This window comes from Exophiala viscosa (genome assembly GCF_022695815.1).
Source record: "Exophiala viscosa unplaced genomic scaffold EDD37scaffold_7, whole genome shotgun sequence".
NCBI lineage: Eukaryota > Fungi > Ascomycota > Eurotiomycetes > Chaetothyriales > Herpotrichiellaceae > Exophiala > Exophiala viscosa.
In genome coordinates, this window is record NW_026944359.1 from 1,186,316 (window position 1) to 1,199,730 (window position 13,415).

The 13,415-nt window shown below is 43.7% G+C and overlaps 5 protein-coding genes across 5 annotated transcripts; 2 read left to right on the plus strand and 3 right to left on the minus strand.

The window, feature by feature from the left end:
• Position 1: 1 nt before the first annotated feature.
• EDD37DRAFT_464166 (oxalate decarboxylase) lies at positions 2–1,573 on the minus strand. The gene is made up of 2 exons (XM_062813000.1): positions 1,066–1,573; positions 2–1,013 (listed from the first exon to the last, which is right to left on the minus strand). Exons 1-2 carry the CDS (start codon positions 1,348–1,350, stop codon positions 18–20), a joined length of 1,281 nt encoding a protein of 426 aa, XP_062669153.1. The 5' UTR covers positions 1,351–1,573; the 3' UTR covers positions 2–17.
• A 240-nt stretch (positions 1,574–1,813) lies between these two features.
• On the plus strand, positions 1,814–4,465 carry EDD37DRAFT_634260 (POT family-domain-containing protein). Its single transcript, XM_062816838.1, has 2 exons — positions 1,814–2,540; positions 2,639–4,465. The coding sequence occupies exons 1-2, from the start codon at positions 2,044–2,046 to the stop codon at positions 4,095–4,097; spliced, it is 1,956 nt and encodes a 651-aa protein (XP_062669154.1). The 5' UTR covers positions 1,814–2,043; the 3' UTR covers positions 4,098–4,465.
• Positions 4,232–4,811, minus strand: EDD37DRAFT_651444 (uncharacterized protein; the record flags this gene model as incomplete). The annotated part of the gene is made up of 2 exons (XM_062818356.1): positions 4,232–4,384; positions 4,443–4,811. 2 exons carry the CDS (start codon positions 4,809–4,811, stop codon positions 4,232–4,234), a joined length of 522 nt encoding a protein of 173 aa, XP_062669155.1.
• A 1,100-nt stretch (positions 4,812–5,911) lies between these two features.
• On the plus strand, positions 5,912–7,857 carry EDD37DRAFT_610579 (uncharacterized protein; the record flags this gene model as incomplete). The annotated part of the gene is made up of 3 exons (XM_062815222.1): positions 5,912–7,094; positions 7,218–7,300; positions 7,345–7,857. The coding sequence occupies 3 exons, from the start codon at positions 5,912–5,914 to the stop codon at positions 7,855–7,857; spliced, it is 1,779 nt and encodes a 592-aa protein (XP_062669156.1).
• Positions 7,858–8,037: 180 nt separating this feature from the next.
• EDD37DRAFT_634265 (uncharacterized protein) lies at positions 8,038–9,086 on the minus strand. Its single transcript, XM_062816839.1, has one exon. It carries the CDS (start codon positions 8,693–8,695, stop codon positions 8,342–8,344), a length of 354 nt encoding a protein of 117 aa, XP_062669157.1. The 5' UTR covers positions 8,696–9,086; the 3' UTR covers positions 8,038–8,341.
• Between the last annotated feature and the right edge of the window lie 4,329 nt (positions 9,087–13,415).

Genomic DNA, 13,415 nt, shown 5'->3' on the forward strand with positions numbered 1-13,415 from the left:
GTTCTGAAGTTCACCTTTTACAGCCTGGGCTTGACCGGCTTCTTCTCCGCCTCCAAAGCATCCACAAAAGCCTTGCCAGCCCTCTCGTCGGATTTCAGAATATGCTCAGCTACATTTCTGCCCGGCGTGGCTGCCAGCCATTGTTCCAGACTGAAGTCTTCGAATCTAGGAGCTCTGAACATCTCCAGCATTTCCACCTCCTCCGTATCACTCAAGTTCTCGACAAAATGACCCATTGACTTGGGCACAATACCTACGTCACCAGCCATATAGTTGAACGTCCGCGCAGAGTTGGAAGATGCGAAGACCGTCACTCGTGCCCGACCTCGAATGAAATACGACCATTCATCGGCGTTGGGATGCCAATGCATTTCTCGAAGACCACCCGGAGGAATTGTGACGTGTGCAGCGGCAACGGTGCTGCTGATGGGGAAATTCGATGTGTCGGCGATACGCACGGTGCCGCCGCCGGGTAGTTGTTCAGGTTTCTGAGCGAGCATCTTGTGCGTGAACTCAAGTTCAGACTTCTTCACGGCAGGCTTCTTGGGCTCTTCGTCCTCCATGCTGCCCGGCATTGATCCTTGAAAGATGTACCGCTCCTTGGCTGGGATGTGTTCGAAGATCTCGGGGGCGACGCGGAAGTTCTTGGCCAATACTGACTTGGGCGTGTGTGCTAGCCAATCGGACAGGAGAAATGTTGAGTCTTCGCTGAAATTGCCGTCGTCAAAGATCAACAAGAACTCGGAACCACCTTTACCGAGTCCCTGCAATGAATGAGGGTGTCCGGCTGGGAAGTACCAGAGGTCACCTTTCTCAACCTCGCCGAGATAATTGCCGCCTTCTCTATCGAGCGCTGTGACCCGGACCTTGCCCTCGAGAATGTACGCCCATTCTCCTTCCTTGTGCCAATGCAGTTCTCGGATGGCACCCTCGTCGAGACGCATGTTGACTCCGGCCAGTTCAATGCTGGTGGGTAGCTCGCGTACAGTCGTCTGACGAGCCCAGCCGCCTTCCTATGATGAGAGTTAGCAATCACGGAGATATACGGCGTAGCAGTTCACTCACCTCGATTCGGGTGTGCGAGTCTGCAAAGCTCCACTTCATGTTTGGCAAGGTTCCGTGGTCAGTGGAAGGAGGTCGAATCATGTCTGGAGACTGCATTTCTCGAGCAATATTTCGTGGGCCGATAGGATGTGCGCCTTCGCCGTTGCGCCATGGTTCAGGCCGTTTGCCATGCTCGTCGGAATACGGGTCGTTGACGTTGTCGTAGGGGTCTTTATCTTGAGGACCTTGACCGTTGGGTGAAGACGCGTATTCGGCCAGGGCCTTCTTGACGTTCTTTGCTGCCATGTTGGACTAGATGGGGCTGGACTGCGAAAACAAACGGCGGACTGCAGGGAGAGATGACCTTGAAGTGTGTGGTCGGATTGAACGCAATACCAGAGAGGACATTTGGGGGGTTAGGTACACTTACAAAAAGCTTAGCTCACCTTGTCCATGTTTCGAGCCATGAATGTTTCAGCAAGTCCAAGTCATGACGATCCAAGACACGTATGACGCCTGGGGACGAAGCCAGTGAAATTGTAGAGAACGTGCTCCATGACGTGTAAGCGAGGTGTTTCGTGACGTATCTTTATTGTCGCTGGATGAGATATCCGGTAGTGCCAGTGGTACCTGTACGAGTATCCGTACCTGGAATCTGTACACGGCGTTGTCGGATTCATAACTGATTCAGGTACAGTCTCGGATAGAAACCACATGAGTCAGTCAATATCTCCCTATCAGTAAACACCACTTTAGATGTACAATTCATCTTGAACCTAGCGGCATGGCTGTATAGAACGTGCTCATCTTCATTAAGGCGCGCTTGGCTTGCACTGTTCTTTCTACAGAGCTAGCATTGTATCCGCATGCTCAAGCATCTGTCATCACGATCAATCCTCACACGAATCATCCATGTCCCGGATATACGCGCTACATTGAAGCACAAAGTGATTCTACGCTGAGATGGATATATACATAATATCTTTTTGTTGCTGAAAGATGCAGCCTATCAAACTACACTCCCTGCCCAAGGGTTACGCACGCGTGTCGACGAGCTCAGACGACGGTCCAAGTTCCGACCTTCAGTTCAGGGGTCAGGTCGACAATATCAAGCTGAATCCGATAAACCAGTCCGCCGCCGACGCAGACGATGGAGATGACGAAGACGATTGCAGCACCATTCCGACTGCTGACGACTTGCTCACCCTCCCACGCATCGCCGACACCATCCCCTTGCGCGTTTACACCATCGCCTTCGTCGAACTATGCGAGCGCTTCTCCTACTACGGCACGGCCATCTTGTTCCAGAACTACGTGCAGCGCCGCCTGCTCACGCCCACCGGCGCCGCGCCCAACCCATCTGGCGCCACGGATAATAATCCCGGTGCGCTGGGTCGAGGCCAGCAAGTCGCTACCGGTCTTAGCACGTTCTTCGGTTTCTGGTGTTATTTCACACCGTTGCTTGGAGCGTGGTTGGCGGACACGTATCTTGGACGGTATGTGCCAGTTCCACCTCTCTTGTGTCTGCCTCGGACTCGTTGTTTGCTGCTTGTGTCCACATACTAAATGCTGACTGGTTTGTGTGTCATTGCAGGTACAACATGATAATGATATCCATCGGCTGCGCTCTAGCAGGACATTTCATCTTAGTTGTCGGCGCGACACCCTCCGTCCTGCAACAACCCGAGCTTGCAATGGGTACATTTGTCGCTGGCATAATCGTCTTCGGCCTAGGCACCGGCGGCTTCAAACCGAATATCTCCCCATTGATAGCCGAGCAAATTGTCGCGGACCAACTACGTGTCCGTACCACGGCGACAGGCGAGCGAGTCATTATCGACCCGGCGCAAACGTCCGCCAGGATATACAACTGGTTCTACCTCTTTATCAATGTTGGCGCTTTTCTGGGCCAGATCACCATGTCCTATGCCGCGCTGTACGTGGGCTATTACCTCGCGTTCCTGCTCCCGACGGGCTTATTCCTGCTATGTCCACTCGTGTTGGTTCTCTGCAAAAGGAATTACCGTCTCAATCCGCCTGAGGGATCGGTACTTGGGCCCGCGTTGAGATTGTTCGTGTATGCCACTAGGGGACGGTGGTCACTCAATCCGATACAGACGGTGCGAAATTTGCGTGGGGAAGACTTCTGGGAACGCGTGAAACCGAGCCGGATCCCACGTTCCCAACGGCCGGAGTGGATGACCTTTGACGATGCCTGGGTCGATGAGGTTCGACGTCTGTTCAAGGCGTGTGCCGTGTTCCTGTGGTATCCCCTCTACAATATCACGTTCATTCAGATGTACGCCAATATGACATCGCAGGCCGACACGATGAGACACAAAGGAGTGCCACCCGAGATTGTGAGTAATCTCGACCCATTGGCATTGGTTGTTCTCATCCCCATATGTGACTTGGTCATATATCCGGCATTGCAACGGTGGGGGATCAAATTCACGCCCATCAAGAAGATCACCTTAGGATTTTGGGTGGGCGCCGCGGCAATGGTCTATGCAGCATTCTTACAGCATTACGTGTACACGCACAATGAGTGTGGACGGTATCCGAGCGAAGGATTGCCCGATGGAACGGATTGTCCGCCAGCGGATATCAGTATCTGGGCGCAAACGCCTGTCTACGTATTGATCGCCATCAGTGAGATCCTGGCGTCGATCACCGGCCTCGAGTACGCCTTCACGAAAGCGCCCAAGAGTATGAGGTCTATGGTGCAGGCTTTCACGCTGTTGATGATGGCTCTTGCGAATGTCATTGGTGAGGCTTTGTTGTCGTTGTCCACGGATCCACTGTTGGTCTGGAACTATGGGAGTATGGCGACCATTGCTTTCGTAGCTGGATGGTTGTTTTGGAGATCGCATAAGCATCTTGACGCAGAGGAGGATAGTCTGAACCAGTTGCCTGCAGGGCGTGTTGGTGCTCGCGAGGTGGATTGGGACCGTGACGAGCGACGCAGTCGCAGAGGGAGTGACGCTAGCCTGGGCAGCGCTGCGTCGGATGACGGGATGCTCGGAGAGAGTAAGAGGTCTGACAGGATATGAATTGACCAGGAATACTCTGCAAAATGCTTGCATTTGTTCATCTCAAGAACCACAAACGATTTTTCATTCTCTCATTCCGCCAACGCCATTGCTATCCCGATTTCCCTCGAGACACCGGTGAATTAGCACAAGCCTCAAAACTCGCCAAACGCAGACAATGCAAACATCAGGCCAAAGCTGAACTTGAAGGCTAGGTTGTCGTTGATCGCGCTACGGAGGTTGATGTTCTTGAAGGTGCGCTGTAGCCGATCCACGGGTATGAAATTGTATCCCTTTCGAGCAGCATACTGCGGTAAGGGTGTCAGTCATGAAACCCTCCAAATGTAGGAAATACCTTTCGCTCACCTGCGAAACGATGATTCCTAGCCCGATCAACAAGGTAAGGCTCCGTGAAAATGCGGAAAGTAGTAGACCAGCACCCAGACCCAGGATTGCTCCGAAACTTATTTGTTTGACTGCAGCCGGGCTCAACTTGCCCTCCTTTAAGACCGGCTTCTTTGCATCGCGCGAGTGGCTGTATGAAGTGGTACTGAATTCCGCAGCGGGCGATGTATCAAGCCGTATGACTGATCTAGACTGGAAGAAAGGGAGAGACAGAGACAGGCCAAATGCTACTAGCACAGGACGGTGGAGAGATGCTCGTGTTCGAGGGACAGGTACGGATTTGGCTATCGAGGGGACAGCAAAGGGTCGGATGGCTGATCGGAGGAGCATGATTGCTGAGTCGGGATGTGCAGGAGAGGTGGACGAGAGGAGGAGCAGGCGCAGGATTGAGTAGTGTAGACGCGAGACCTCACGCTTTAGCGGACAGAGTCGTGTAGGCAAATTACTGAGCGTTGTTGTGATCGTGTTGTTATGGTAGAACGAGTATCATGGTAAGCTCCATGTCGGCATCTGGGAGGTGGTGAGGTGATGTCATTGAGGTTGGGCACGCGTCTTGCGCAAACAACGAGACGGTATTGAGCTTAGCTGCCATGTCTTTCATCAGTCCCGACTACAGCTATTCTCGCCACGGAACGTGCGGGCTTTCAGCGAAAGACTTCGTCATTGATGCGCTGCTGCGCTTGTCTTTATCGCTGACTTCGCGTCGTTGTCGATTCTAGATTTTGGCCCTGACCGAGTGGAATGTGTGGCGAGGGGGCCAACGCAGCCGAAATGCAGAAGCAGGGGAAGTGCAATGAGACCCAACATCACACCCAAGTACACTGGGCAGGGAACAAGAAGTCTCGGATGACGGCTTCCTGGTAGGTGTTAGGTAGTTTGTAATGCATTACGGTTGAAGTCGCGATGGTTGTGCCGCCTTCATGGGCGGATGGTTTGACCTCAATCAGCAATGCCTCGATTGAGGGTGATTGATCACTAGTTGGTCAACGCACTGTCTGTCCAAGGCGTCAAGCCCGATTCCAGAGAAAAGTGGCACCGCCTGACAGGGAGTATATCGGAGGCACAAATTCGAAGTCAAGCTGGTTCACAACAGAGGATGCCTCGACTGCAAGACAGACACACTGTACGGTAGGGCTGATGGCCTCCCGCTGCCACAGGCCAACGTTCTAACGTTGGATGTGAAGAACTGCGGGATAGCAACGAGAATGGGTATTCACTTGAACCTGACCAGGTACCGCGGTGAGACTATGCCTCTTTTTCTGGAAAGAAGCTCGACATCAACGAAAGGGAGGGTGCGGCAGAAAGTCTTCGTGCTTGCGCAGGCGCAAGCTACGATAAATTGTGACTGAGTTCATCACTGCGTTTTTGACTCTATCCTCCAAACAATTCCGAATCAATTTCAACAACAACATAAAAAAGAATCAGAAGATATGTATCGATACACCGATACATACGACAGAAGCAGCTCTCGACGAGCAGGCGACCCAGGCCGCCAATCCAGGAGACAATCTGATGAACTCTCCTATGACTATCAAGAAAGTGTCAGAGATCATCCTTCCACGGATTACAGAGATTACAGACGTCCCTCACGGTCCTACGAAGATATCTATCCGTATGCGGCCCGGGACGGGCAAAATACAACTCACCATCGTCAGTACAGTCCTTTCGATGGTGACGAGATTAGAAGAAACCGAAACCGAAGCCGAAGTCCACTACGCCGTCGAGCAGAGATCACTAGGTCGTACGGAGCACGGTTGGAAGGGCACAATAGCTACGGAACAGACAGCTATCGATCAGTGAATAACGCTGAGTCGACTGAAGCACGCTTTGGGAGCAACAGCAACGACACAAATAGTCGTCTCCCAGGAAACAACCCAGCGCCTAATTTCCGCTACGATGCTCAGCTGAATGAGGAACAGGCCCAGGAATATGCCCGAAGTTGTCGCCGGCGTCGACAAGCTTTGATCTCAAACGATCCTTCCCGAGCACGACAGAATGACCCAGAAGTCAATTCCCCGTCTCGTGGCACTAGGGCGACCAACCCTGAACAACAGAATATGCAGGTGCGAAGTGAAGCCCCAATAATTGCTACCCCCATGGCCACTGCGCCCGCTGGGGTTCCGGCACAGCTGCAAACCAATATTCGGAATCCTGGAAACACTGCAACTGCGAGGACTGAGGCGCAGCCGCATCCAATACCAAACCCGGGCACTGAGACTATGACAAGCCAGACGCAGGTACGAACTAAAGAACCAGGTCCCAGCGTCTCATCGCAGCCCGCTGAACCCGTCACACATAGAAGTGAACGCTCATCGGATGAGCGAGATAGTCTTCTCCAAGAACTGATAGAGGTCGACATGGATCTTGTTTCCACTAGCATCAAACACGACTACAGAGGTGACATCGATGAATTGAAGAAGAAGCAGCTGGACAAGATGCGTATCTACTGCGATGGCCTAGAAGAGTCCTACGAGGCTAAAGCTCAGAAGGCAGGAATTCCGAAGGAATTCTGTACGGTAGCCGACGCCCTTGTCGATGTTCTTAAGGCAGAAATCACCCGAAGCCGGAATGAAACAACAAACGCACAGGAAACCACAGCGGAGGTTACACAATGTAAGTCCGTGAACAAGAACAAGAGCATAACCAGGAAGGACGACCATTCCACATTGAGCAGTTTGATGCAAATCTAGAGACGCTGCGGCGAGAAAACGCCGAGAAGATGGCCAGAGAATTTAGGGCTGCGAAGCTTGCAGTCCGCATTGCGAACTCAAGAGAGACTTGCCGACAAGAAGCCCGGATATTTCACGATAGCTGCAGAAGTATGCTAGAGTTCCTATCGACCCAAGCTAACAACGGTATGCAGGACCTGCGAGTCAAAATCAACAAGAGCATTGACTGCTATGACAATAATGACTCGAAACCCAACGCTGAAAACTATTCAGAGATCCGAGAGCAAATGATTCTGTTCACAAATGGACTCGGGTCCAAGATAGCTGATATTATCAAGGCAGCCTTTGATCATCTCAGCAATTGCGTGGATGAATATCTGCCGATGATCGAAGAGAAACTGACAGTAAAGGAACTGACAAGCTCTTATGAGACCTTTCAAGAGCAAATGAACTCTGCAACATTTGATCGGACGTTCGAGAGATTCGGGGCCATAACCCACGAGTTCAAATGGAAGTACTATCCCTTTCTGCAATTCTCTCATGATGCCGAGACGAGAGAAATCCAGGAGCTATTCCTGGAGTATTGGAAACCGCTCCACGATGACCTAGTGAGAATGCTATGGTCGGACATGGACATCGCGATTGAGCAGCAGAACATGCCGTCGCTTGAAGAGCTTGGACGATGTGTGATTGTGAAGCACAACTAGACATGGCCTGAAGGCACGGAGACTGAATGTCTTGGACATCATTGTCGTCCTAGAGATACGGTCGACATGGATTGATACACCACGTAACGGCAGATTGACTCATAGAATGCATCCATTGCCCAATGCGCTGAGCGTGCTCAGATTTTCATTTTCATCGTTACATTTTGCTTGATTCACCATTGCATTAGTAACACCTTCACAACATCCGTCTCTTGACACAATCGTAATTGTAGATCGTGCCCCAGCCAGCACGGTCCACGACCCCCCAACCCTGGCAAATCTTGACACCGATATTAGCCTTAGCCCGAACATTACCCCTGACCCGGGCAGAACTGCCTTACGACCTCCATGAGAAAGCATATAGTTGTACCAGGTGTCAGGGGCCATATAGTGTTGTGCGGATCAGTCAATGACTATCCAATGACGTGAATAAAACACTAGCCAGCCAGGATCGAAGGATCATCTAGACGCCACCATGACCGCCTCAAACAGGGCAAGCGGTCTCATGCTCCAAAATGTTCACGCACATGTGCAAGAACAAAGGTTGGAATGCCGGCCGATGCAGAGGGATGAGGCTGAACAGCAGCGATGCCACCAGCATGAGCAGTTCGTGGGGTTCTACAATGTCACCATAGCGATCGCTCACGAAGTCCCAAAATGTCCTCTGCAAGGTCCCCAGGAACAACCTATCTTCTGGTCTCAGAATGGCGGAGAGTTGCGCTTGAGCGTCATGAGCCTGTGATAACTTGGTCAAGGCCTCTTCTTCAGTGAGCACGATGTGGTCGTACCCCTGCAACGATTGCAAGACTTTGGCGAGGTCATAGCACACATCGCCCATGGTGGTGAAGCGATCGCCTTGTTGGGATCGCACATCAAAGAAGGTCACCTTGCGAGCGGCCTCGTCGAGCACGATGTTGGAGAAGACTGGGTCGCCGTGGATGTAAGCTACTTGCGTTGCTCGCCTGTCCCGCTCGTACGGCTCCAGACTGGCTTGGATCGTGGCGTATACGTGGGCTGTGGTGTGCGAACCGAGGGCATCGTAGGTCTCGCGGTACTCTTGGTACCGAGACGCCACTTTGCACGCATAGTTGGCATAGATGTCGATACCATGTGGTTCAATTCTTTTCTACCGATCACCCAGTAACTCACATGGTCAGAGCACCTTGTTGAACATAGCAATCCAGACTTGTTGACATCAGGGTATCTAACGGATTGATAACCTTTCTATTCCAACTTTACCGAACAACAGGAACCGTCTCACTGTAACACTTTCGCTCGTATATCTTGCAATTCACCGTAGCATTACATAACTCTTCCCGTGACTAGGTGTAATTTCACGAAGGACTTGTCATTGCTCAAGGGCCGTAGGGGCCCGTTAGACTATATATCTATCCGGAGGTCGTATATCGTATACGATATCCACCTAAGTTAGTTAACGGCCTTCGGCCGTCTTTATATCCCTTGATAGAGCCAAGATAGCTAAATAATTATATCCTCCCCTATTTAACTTAGATACTTATAGCCTTATAGCCTCGTAAATAGCTAGCTAAGTCGTCGATAACCTTCGATTCTAGAGTGCTAATACGAATAGATCGATTCGAAGCTATTCGAATATCTTCGTAATCTCCTAAAAGATAGTTAACTATTATCGACGAGGTCTAGAGTATATCGTTTTCGGTTTAGATATAAGTTGATATTTTCTACTTAGCGTCTTAAGCTTTAACTTGTTATCTTATTATTATTTTACTCTTTTATATATTTAATATATAATATATATATATTCGAATAGCCTTACTTCTCGATTTACTTAAAATTTTACTTTAGTTTACTTAAAGCCTTACCTTTATATTCGAGAGCCTTTATTTTACTTTACTTAATTATCGAATATATTACGACGATAAATATCTCGTTATTATCTATTTTTCGAAGCTCGCTACTAACTAATCGAGTAGTCGTACTAATAGAGTATCGTCAATAATAGTAGTATAGCTTCGAAGATTATTATCGAGTATATAAGAGTCTTATATCTATATATATATATCTCTTCTTTCTTCTTAATTTTCTCTCTTTTTTACTATAGATAATTATTCTTTCTTATTATTTATTCTTTATCTTAATTATCTTTAAAGTCTTTTAAGCTATTTAATCTTTAATTTAAGTCTTAATTACTTATTATATAAGCTTAATATATTATTTAATATTTATTATTTATATATAAAGTAGTATTAATATATAGAAGCGATTATAAAAGATTTAAAGAATCGTACTTTTATTAAAATACTTATTTTAATAAGAATTAGTATTTCGCTTTAGTTTCTAATTACTAATATTACTTATATAATAGTATTTAGAGCTAATTATTAAGAGTAGATTCGAGTCGATTACCTTCTCTAAGTAAAAACGTAATATTTAAGAGAGAGTTTAGAGCTTTCGTAACTCTTAATTAACTCTTCTAAGCTTACTCGATATCTTCTCGTATATTTATTCTTTAAAGTATTATAACGATCGTAATTTTAATAACGTTTATATTTAATTCGTAGCTATAGTATATATAAAGAGCGAGATCGAAAATTAAGCTTATACTTATTATATCGAAATTAATAAGCCTTTATCTTCGAAAGAACCTATATTTTTAAAATATATATCGATAAAGAAAGATAATAGTTAATATCTCTTAGTTAATAATTATATTTCTTACGTTATATTAAGTCGACCTTATTTCTTAAGAATCGACTATAAGATTTAGTAATCTTTAAAGTATAGAGTAACCTCTCGTACTACTTCGGCGCGATATTAATTTAATTCGAAAGCTAATCGTCGTAAGCTAATAATTAAGATTCCTTTTACTTTTACTCGCTAATTTAGTCGTAAGACTCGAAGTATAGTAAAGTAGTAAAAGAGTTTTATTTTCTTAAAGAATCGTTTTAGATAAGTTAAGATTAAGCGAAAATAAAGAGATCTAAGGATTAGTACTCTATATAGTATTAAGAAGTAAGCTCGTCCTAAAGTAGTTAATCTTAATAATAATAATTAAGCGTTATTTACGCCTAATTTAAATTTAAACTCGACGATCGCTAACGAGATAGCTCTCGAAGACGAAAGTAATATAGTTATTATATTCGAGCTTCGAAGGGTTAATTAATCTCGATTCTTTATAAAGAAGAATATAGTTATATTCTTTCGAAATATAGCTAACGCGATTATAAATAGTTCTTTTATATTATCGTTAGTTTCTTTTTATATATATCGATCGCTAAAAGTATAGTATAGTTATCTATTATTTATTAAGCGTATAGTTAAGCGTTAAGATACGCTAACTCGAGATTCTTCGAATCGTTTAAGACTAGATTTATATACTTATTCGTCGATTATTTAAGTATCGTTTAGAACTTTAACTATAGGCTCTATAGAGACTTAAATTAGTTTAGCGCCTACATAATCTCGATACTCGTAATAATTATTTAATTAATAGCTAGATATATATTCTTAATCTCCTCGAAATATAAGCTTAAGTATTTCGATATAGCGAAATTAACTTACTATAGCTTTAATAAAGACTACTTCGGTAGCCTAAGGTAGCTACTTTATCTCTAGTATTATTAGTAGCGATTATACTCGTAGTACTTCTCGCGCCTTATTAGTTCGAAGTAAAGAACTATCGAATATACGAATAAATACTTCTAGTTCGGAAGTACGATAATTAGTTAAGTTCGATAGTCCTTAATCGAGATAAGGTTCTTCGTTACTTAGTAATATACTATAGAGTATACTAGATCGTAAGTTAAATACTTTAGAGTCGCTAATACTTAGTGAAAGAAGAAGATAATAAATAAGAAATAACGAGTAATTATTAATATAGAAAGAGATTAAGAAACAATAGAATATAGTATTAATAATGTCTATAGAAGTACTTTTCTTTTATGATTTTTTAATATAATAGATTTATATATTATCCTAAGGGTACTTAGTTAGAAGGCGAGACCTATAGTTATTTATCGAGATATTACTTTTATATATCTTTATTAAATATTATAGTAAAAAATCCTAAAAATAGATATACGTTTATTAATTCTTAATTTCCTTATGTTTTAGTACGATTCGAAGGCTTCTTCCTATTATATTTTAAACGCGCGGTATAGTCGTTATAGAATATATTTTAATATATTATTGTTTTCTTTTCCTAAATTAGCGAGACTATTCTAAGGACGTCGAATTAATTAAAGATAGTCCTAAAGAGCCTTTAATTATTTCGACGAATAGAATCTTAGTAAGAATAATTTCGAGTATAGAGATAGCTATATTTTCTATATAAACGTCGTTTAAGCCTAAATAGTCTTCTATATAGTCTTAGTAAGGTCTCTTACTACTCTTCGGAATATTTAAATCGTATTAATAATTATTCGATATATTAGATTCGAATACTAAATCTACTTTAGGTAGTATAGATACTTAATTAATATCGAGTACTTCCCTTATTATATCGTCGAATATAAGCTCGATATTATTATATTTAATCTCTATATTATCGAATATAGACTTAATATTACTTACTTCCCTTATTATATCGTCGAATATAAGCTTAATATTATTATATTTAAGCTTTATATCGTCGAATATAGGCTTAATATTATTATATTTAAGCTCTATATCGCGAGATAAAGAGATAATATATAAGTTTTCGACGAGTATATTCGCCTATAGAAGATCTATTTAACTTAGTATTATATTTATTTCTAAGTTCGGGAAATACTACGCGCCTCTAAAGATTATATTTCCTAATATTAATATAGGTACGATATTTAAATTCTTTCTAGAAGTAGTCGCGCTATTCTATATAAACGAAGTATTATTATACTTTAGGAGTATCGAAATTACTAAATCGACGTTATTAATATATTTCGATAGCTATTTAAATTAGATTTTAAATATATATATAAATAATAAAGTATTATTTATTATTTTCGACGTTCTTTTTCTCTTATTTAAGAGCTTTTATACTTTAGCCCTTTAATTATATTATCGATTCTTTTTATTAAATAGCGTCTTCTTTACTTCTTCGCTCTTCTTTATCTTACTCGAATATACTTTAATACGTTTCTATTTTTCGAAGTCCTTATAAAATATTATTAATATTTTATAGTAAATAAGTAAAATAATTTCTTCGCTAAGAATATCGTTAATATTCTTTAGTATAGATAAAACTATTATCGTATCCTCTCGTATTTATAATTATATAGCGTTTATTTAAGCCTAAGCGATATTATTACCTTAGTATCTTCTTAAGCGATTACTATATATTAATAGTTTAAGAATCTTATCTTTTATATCTAAAATATAGATTTCGAACTAAAGCTTCTTAACTACTTAAAATAGTCCGAAGTATACTAATTCGAATTTTTTCTTTACTTCGTTTCTTAATAAGACTTAGTTATTAATATTATAGCTAATTTTCTAATTACTAAGCTTATCGAAGCGAAGTTTTCTTATACGTAAGCCTTTCTTTATAAGGAGTTAATTAGCTTTATATTTTATAGTATATAGCTTCTCGATTCTTTTCG

Coding starts and splice junctions, on each gene's coding strand:
- EDD37DRAFT_634265 (XM_062816839.1), bottom strand. CDS start 8,695: ATGGGCGATGTGTGCTATGACCTCGCCAAAGTCTTGCAATCGTTGCAG.
- EDD37DRAFT_464166 (XM_062813000.1), bottom strand. CDS start 1,350: ATGGCAGCAAAGAACGTCAAGAAGGCCCTGGCCGAATACGCGTCTTCA. Junction 1,014..1,065: donor ACTCGCACACCCGAATCGAG/GTGAGTGAACTG, acceptor CTCTCATCATAG/GAAGGCGGCTGGGCTCGTCA.
- EDD37DRAFT_634260 (XM_062816838.1), top strand. CDS start 2,044: ATGCAGCCTATCAAACTACACTCCCTGCCCAAGGGTTACGCACGCGTG. Junction 2,541..2,638: donor GCGGACACGTATCTTGGACG/GTATGTGCCAGT, acceptor GTGTCATTGCAG/GTACAACATGATAATGATAT.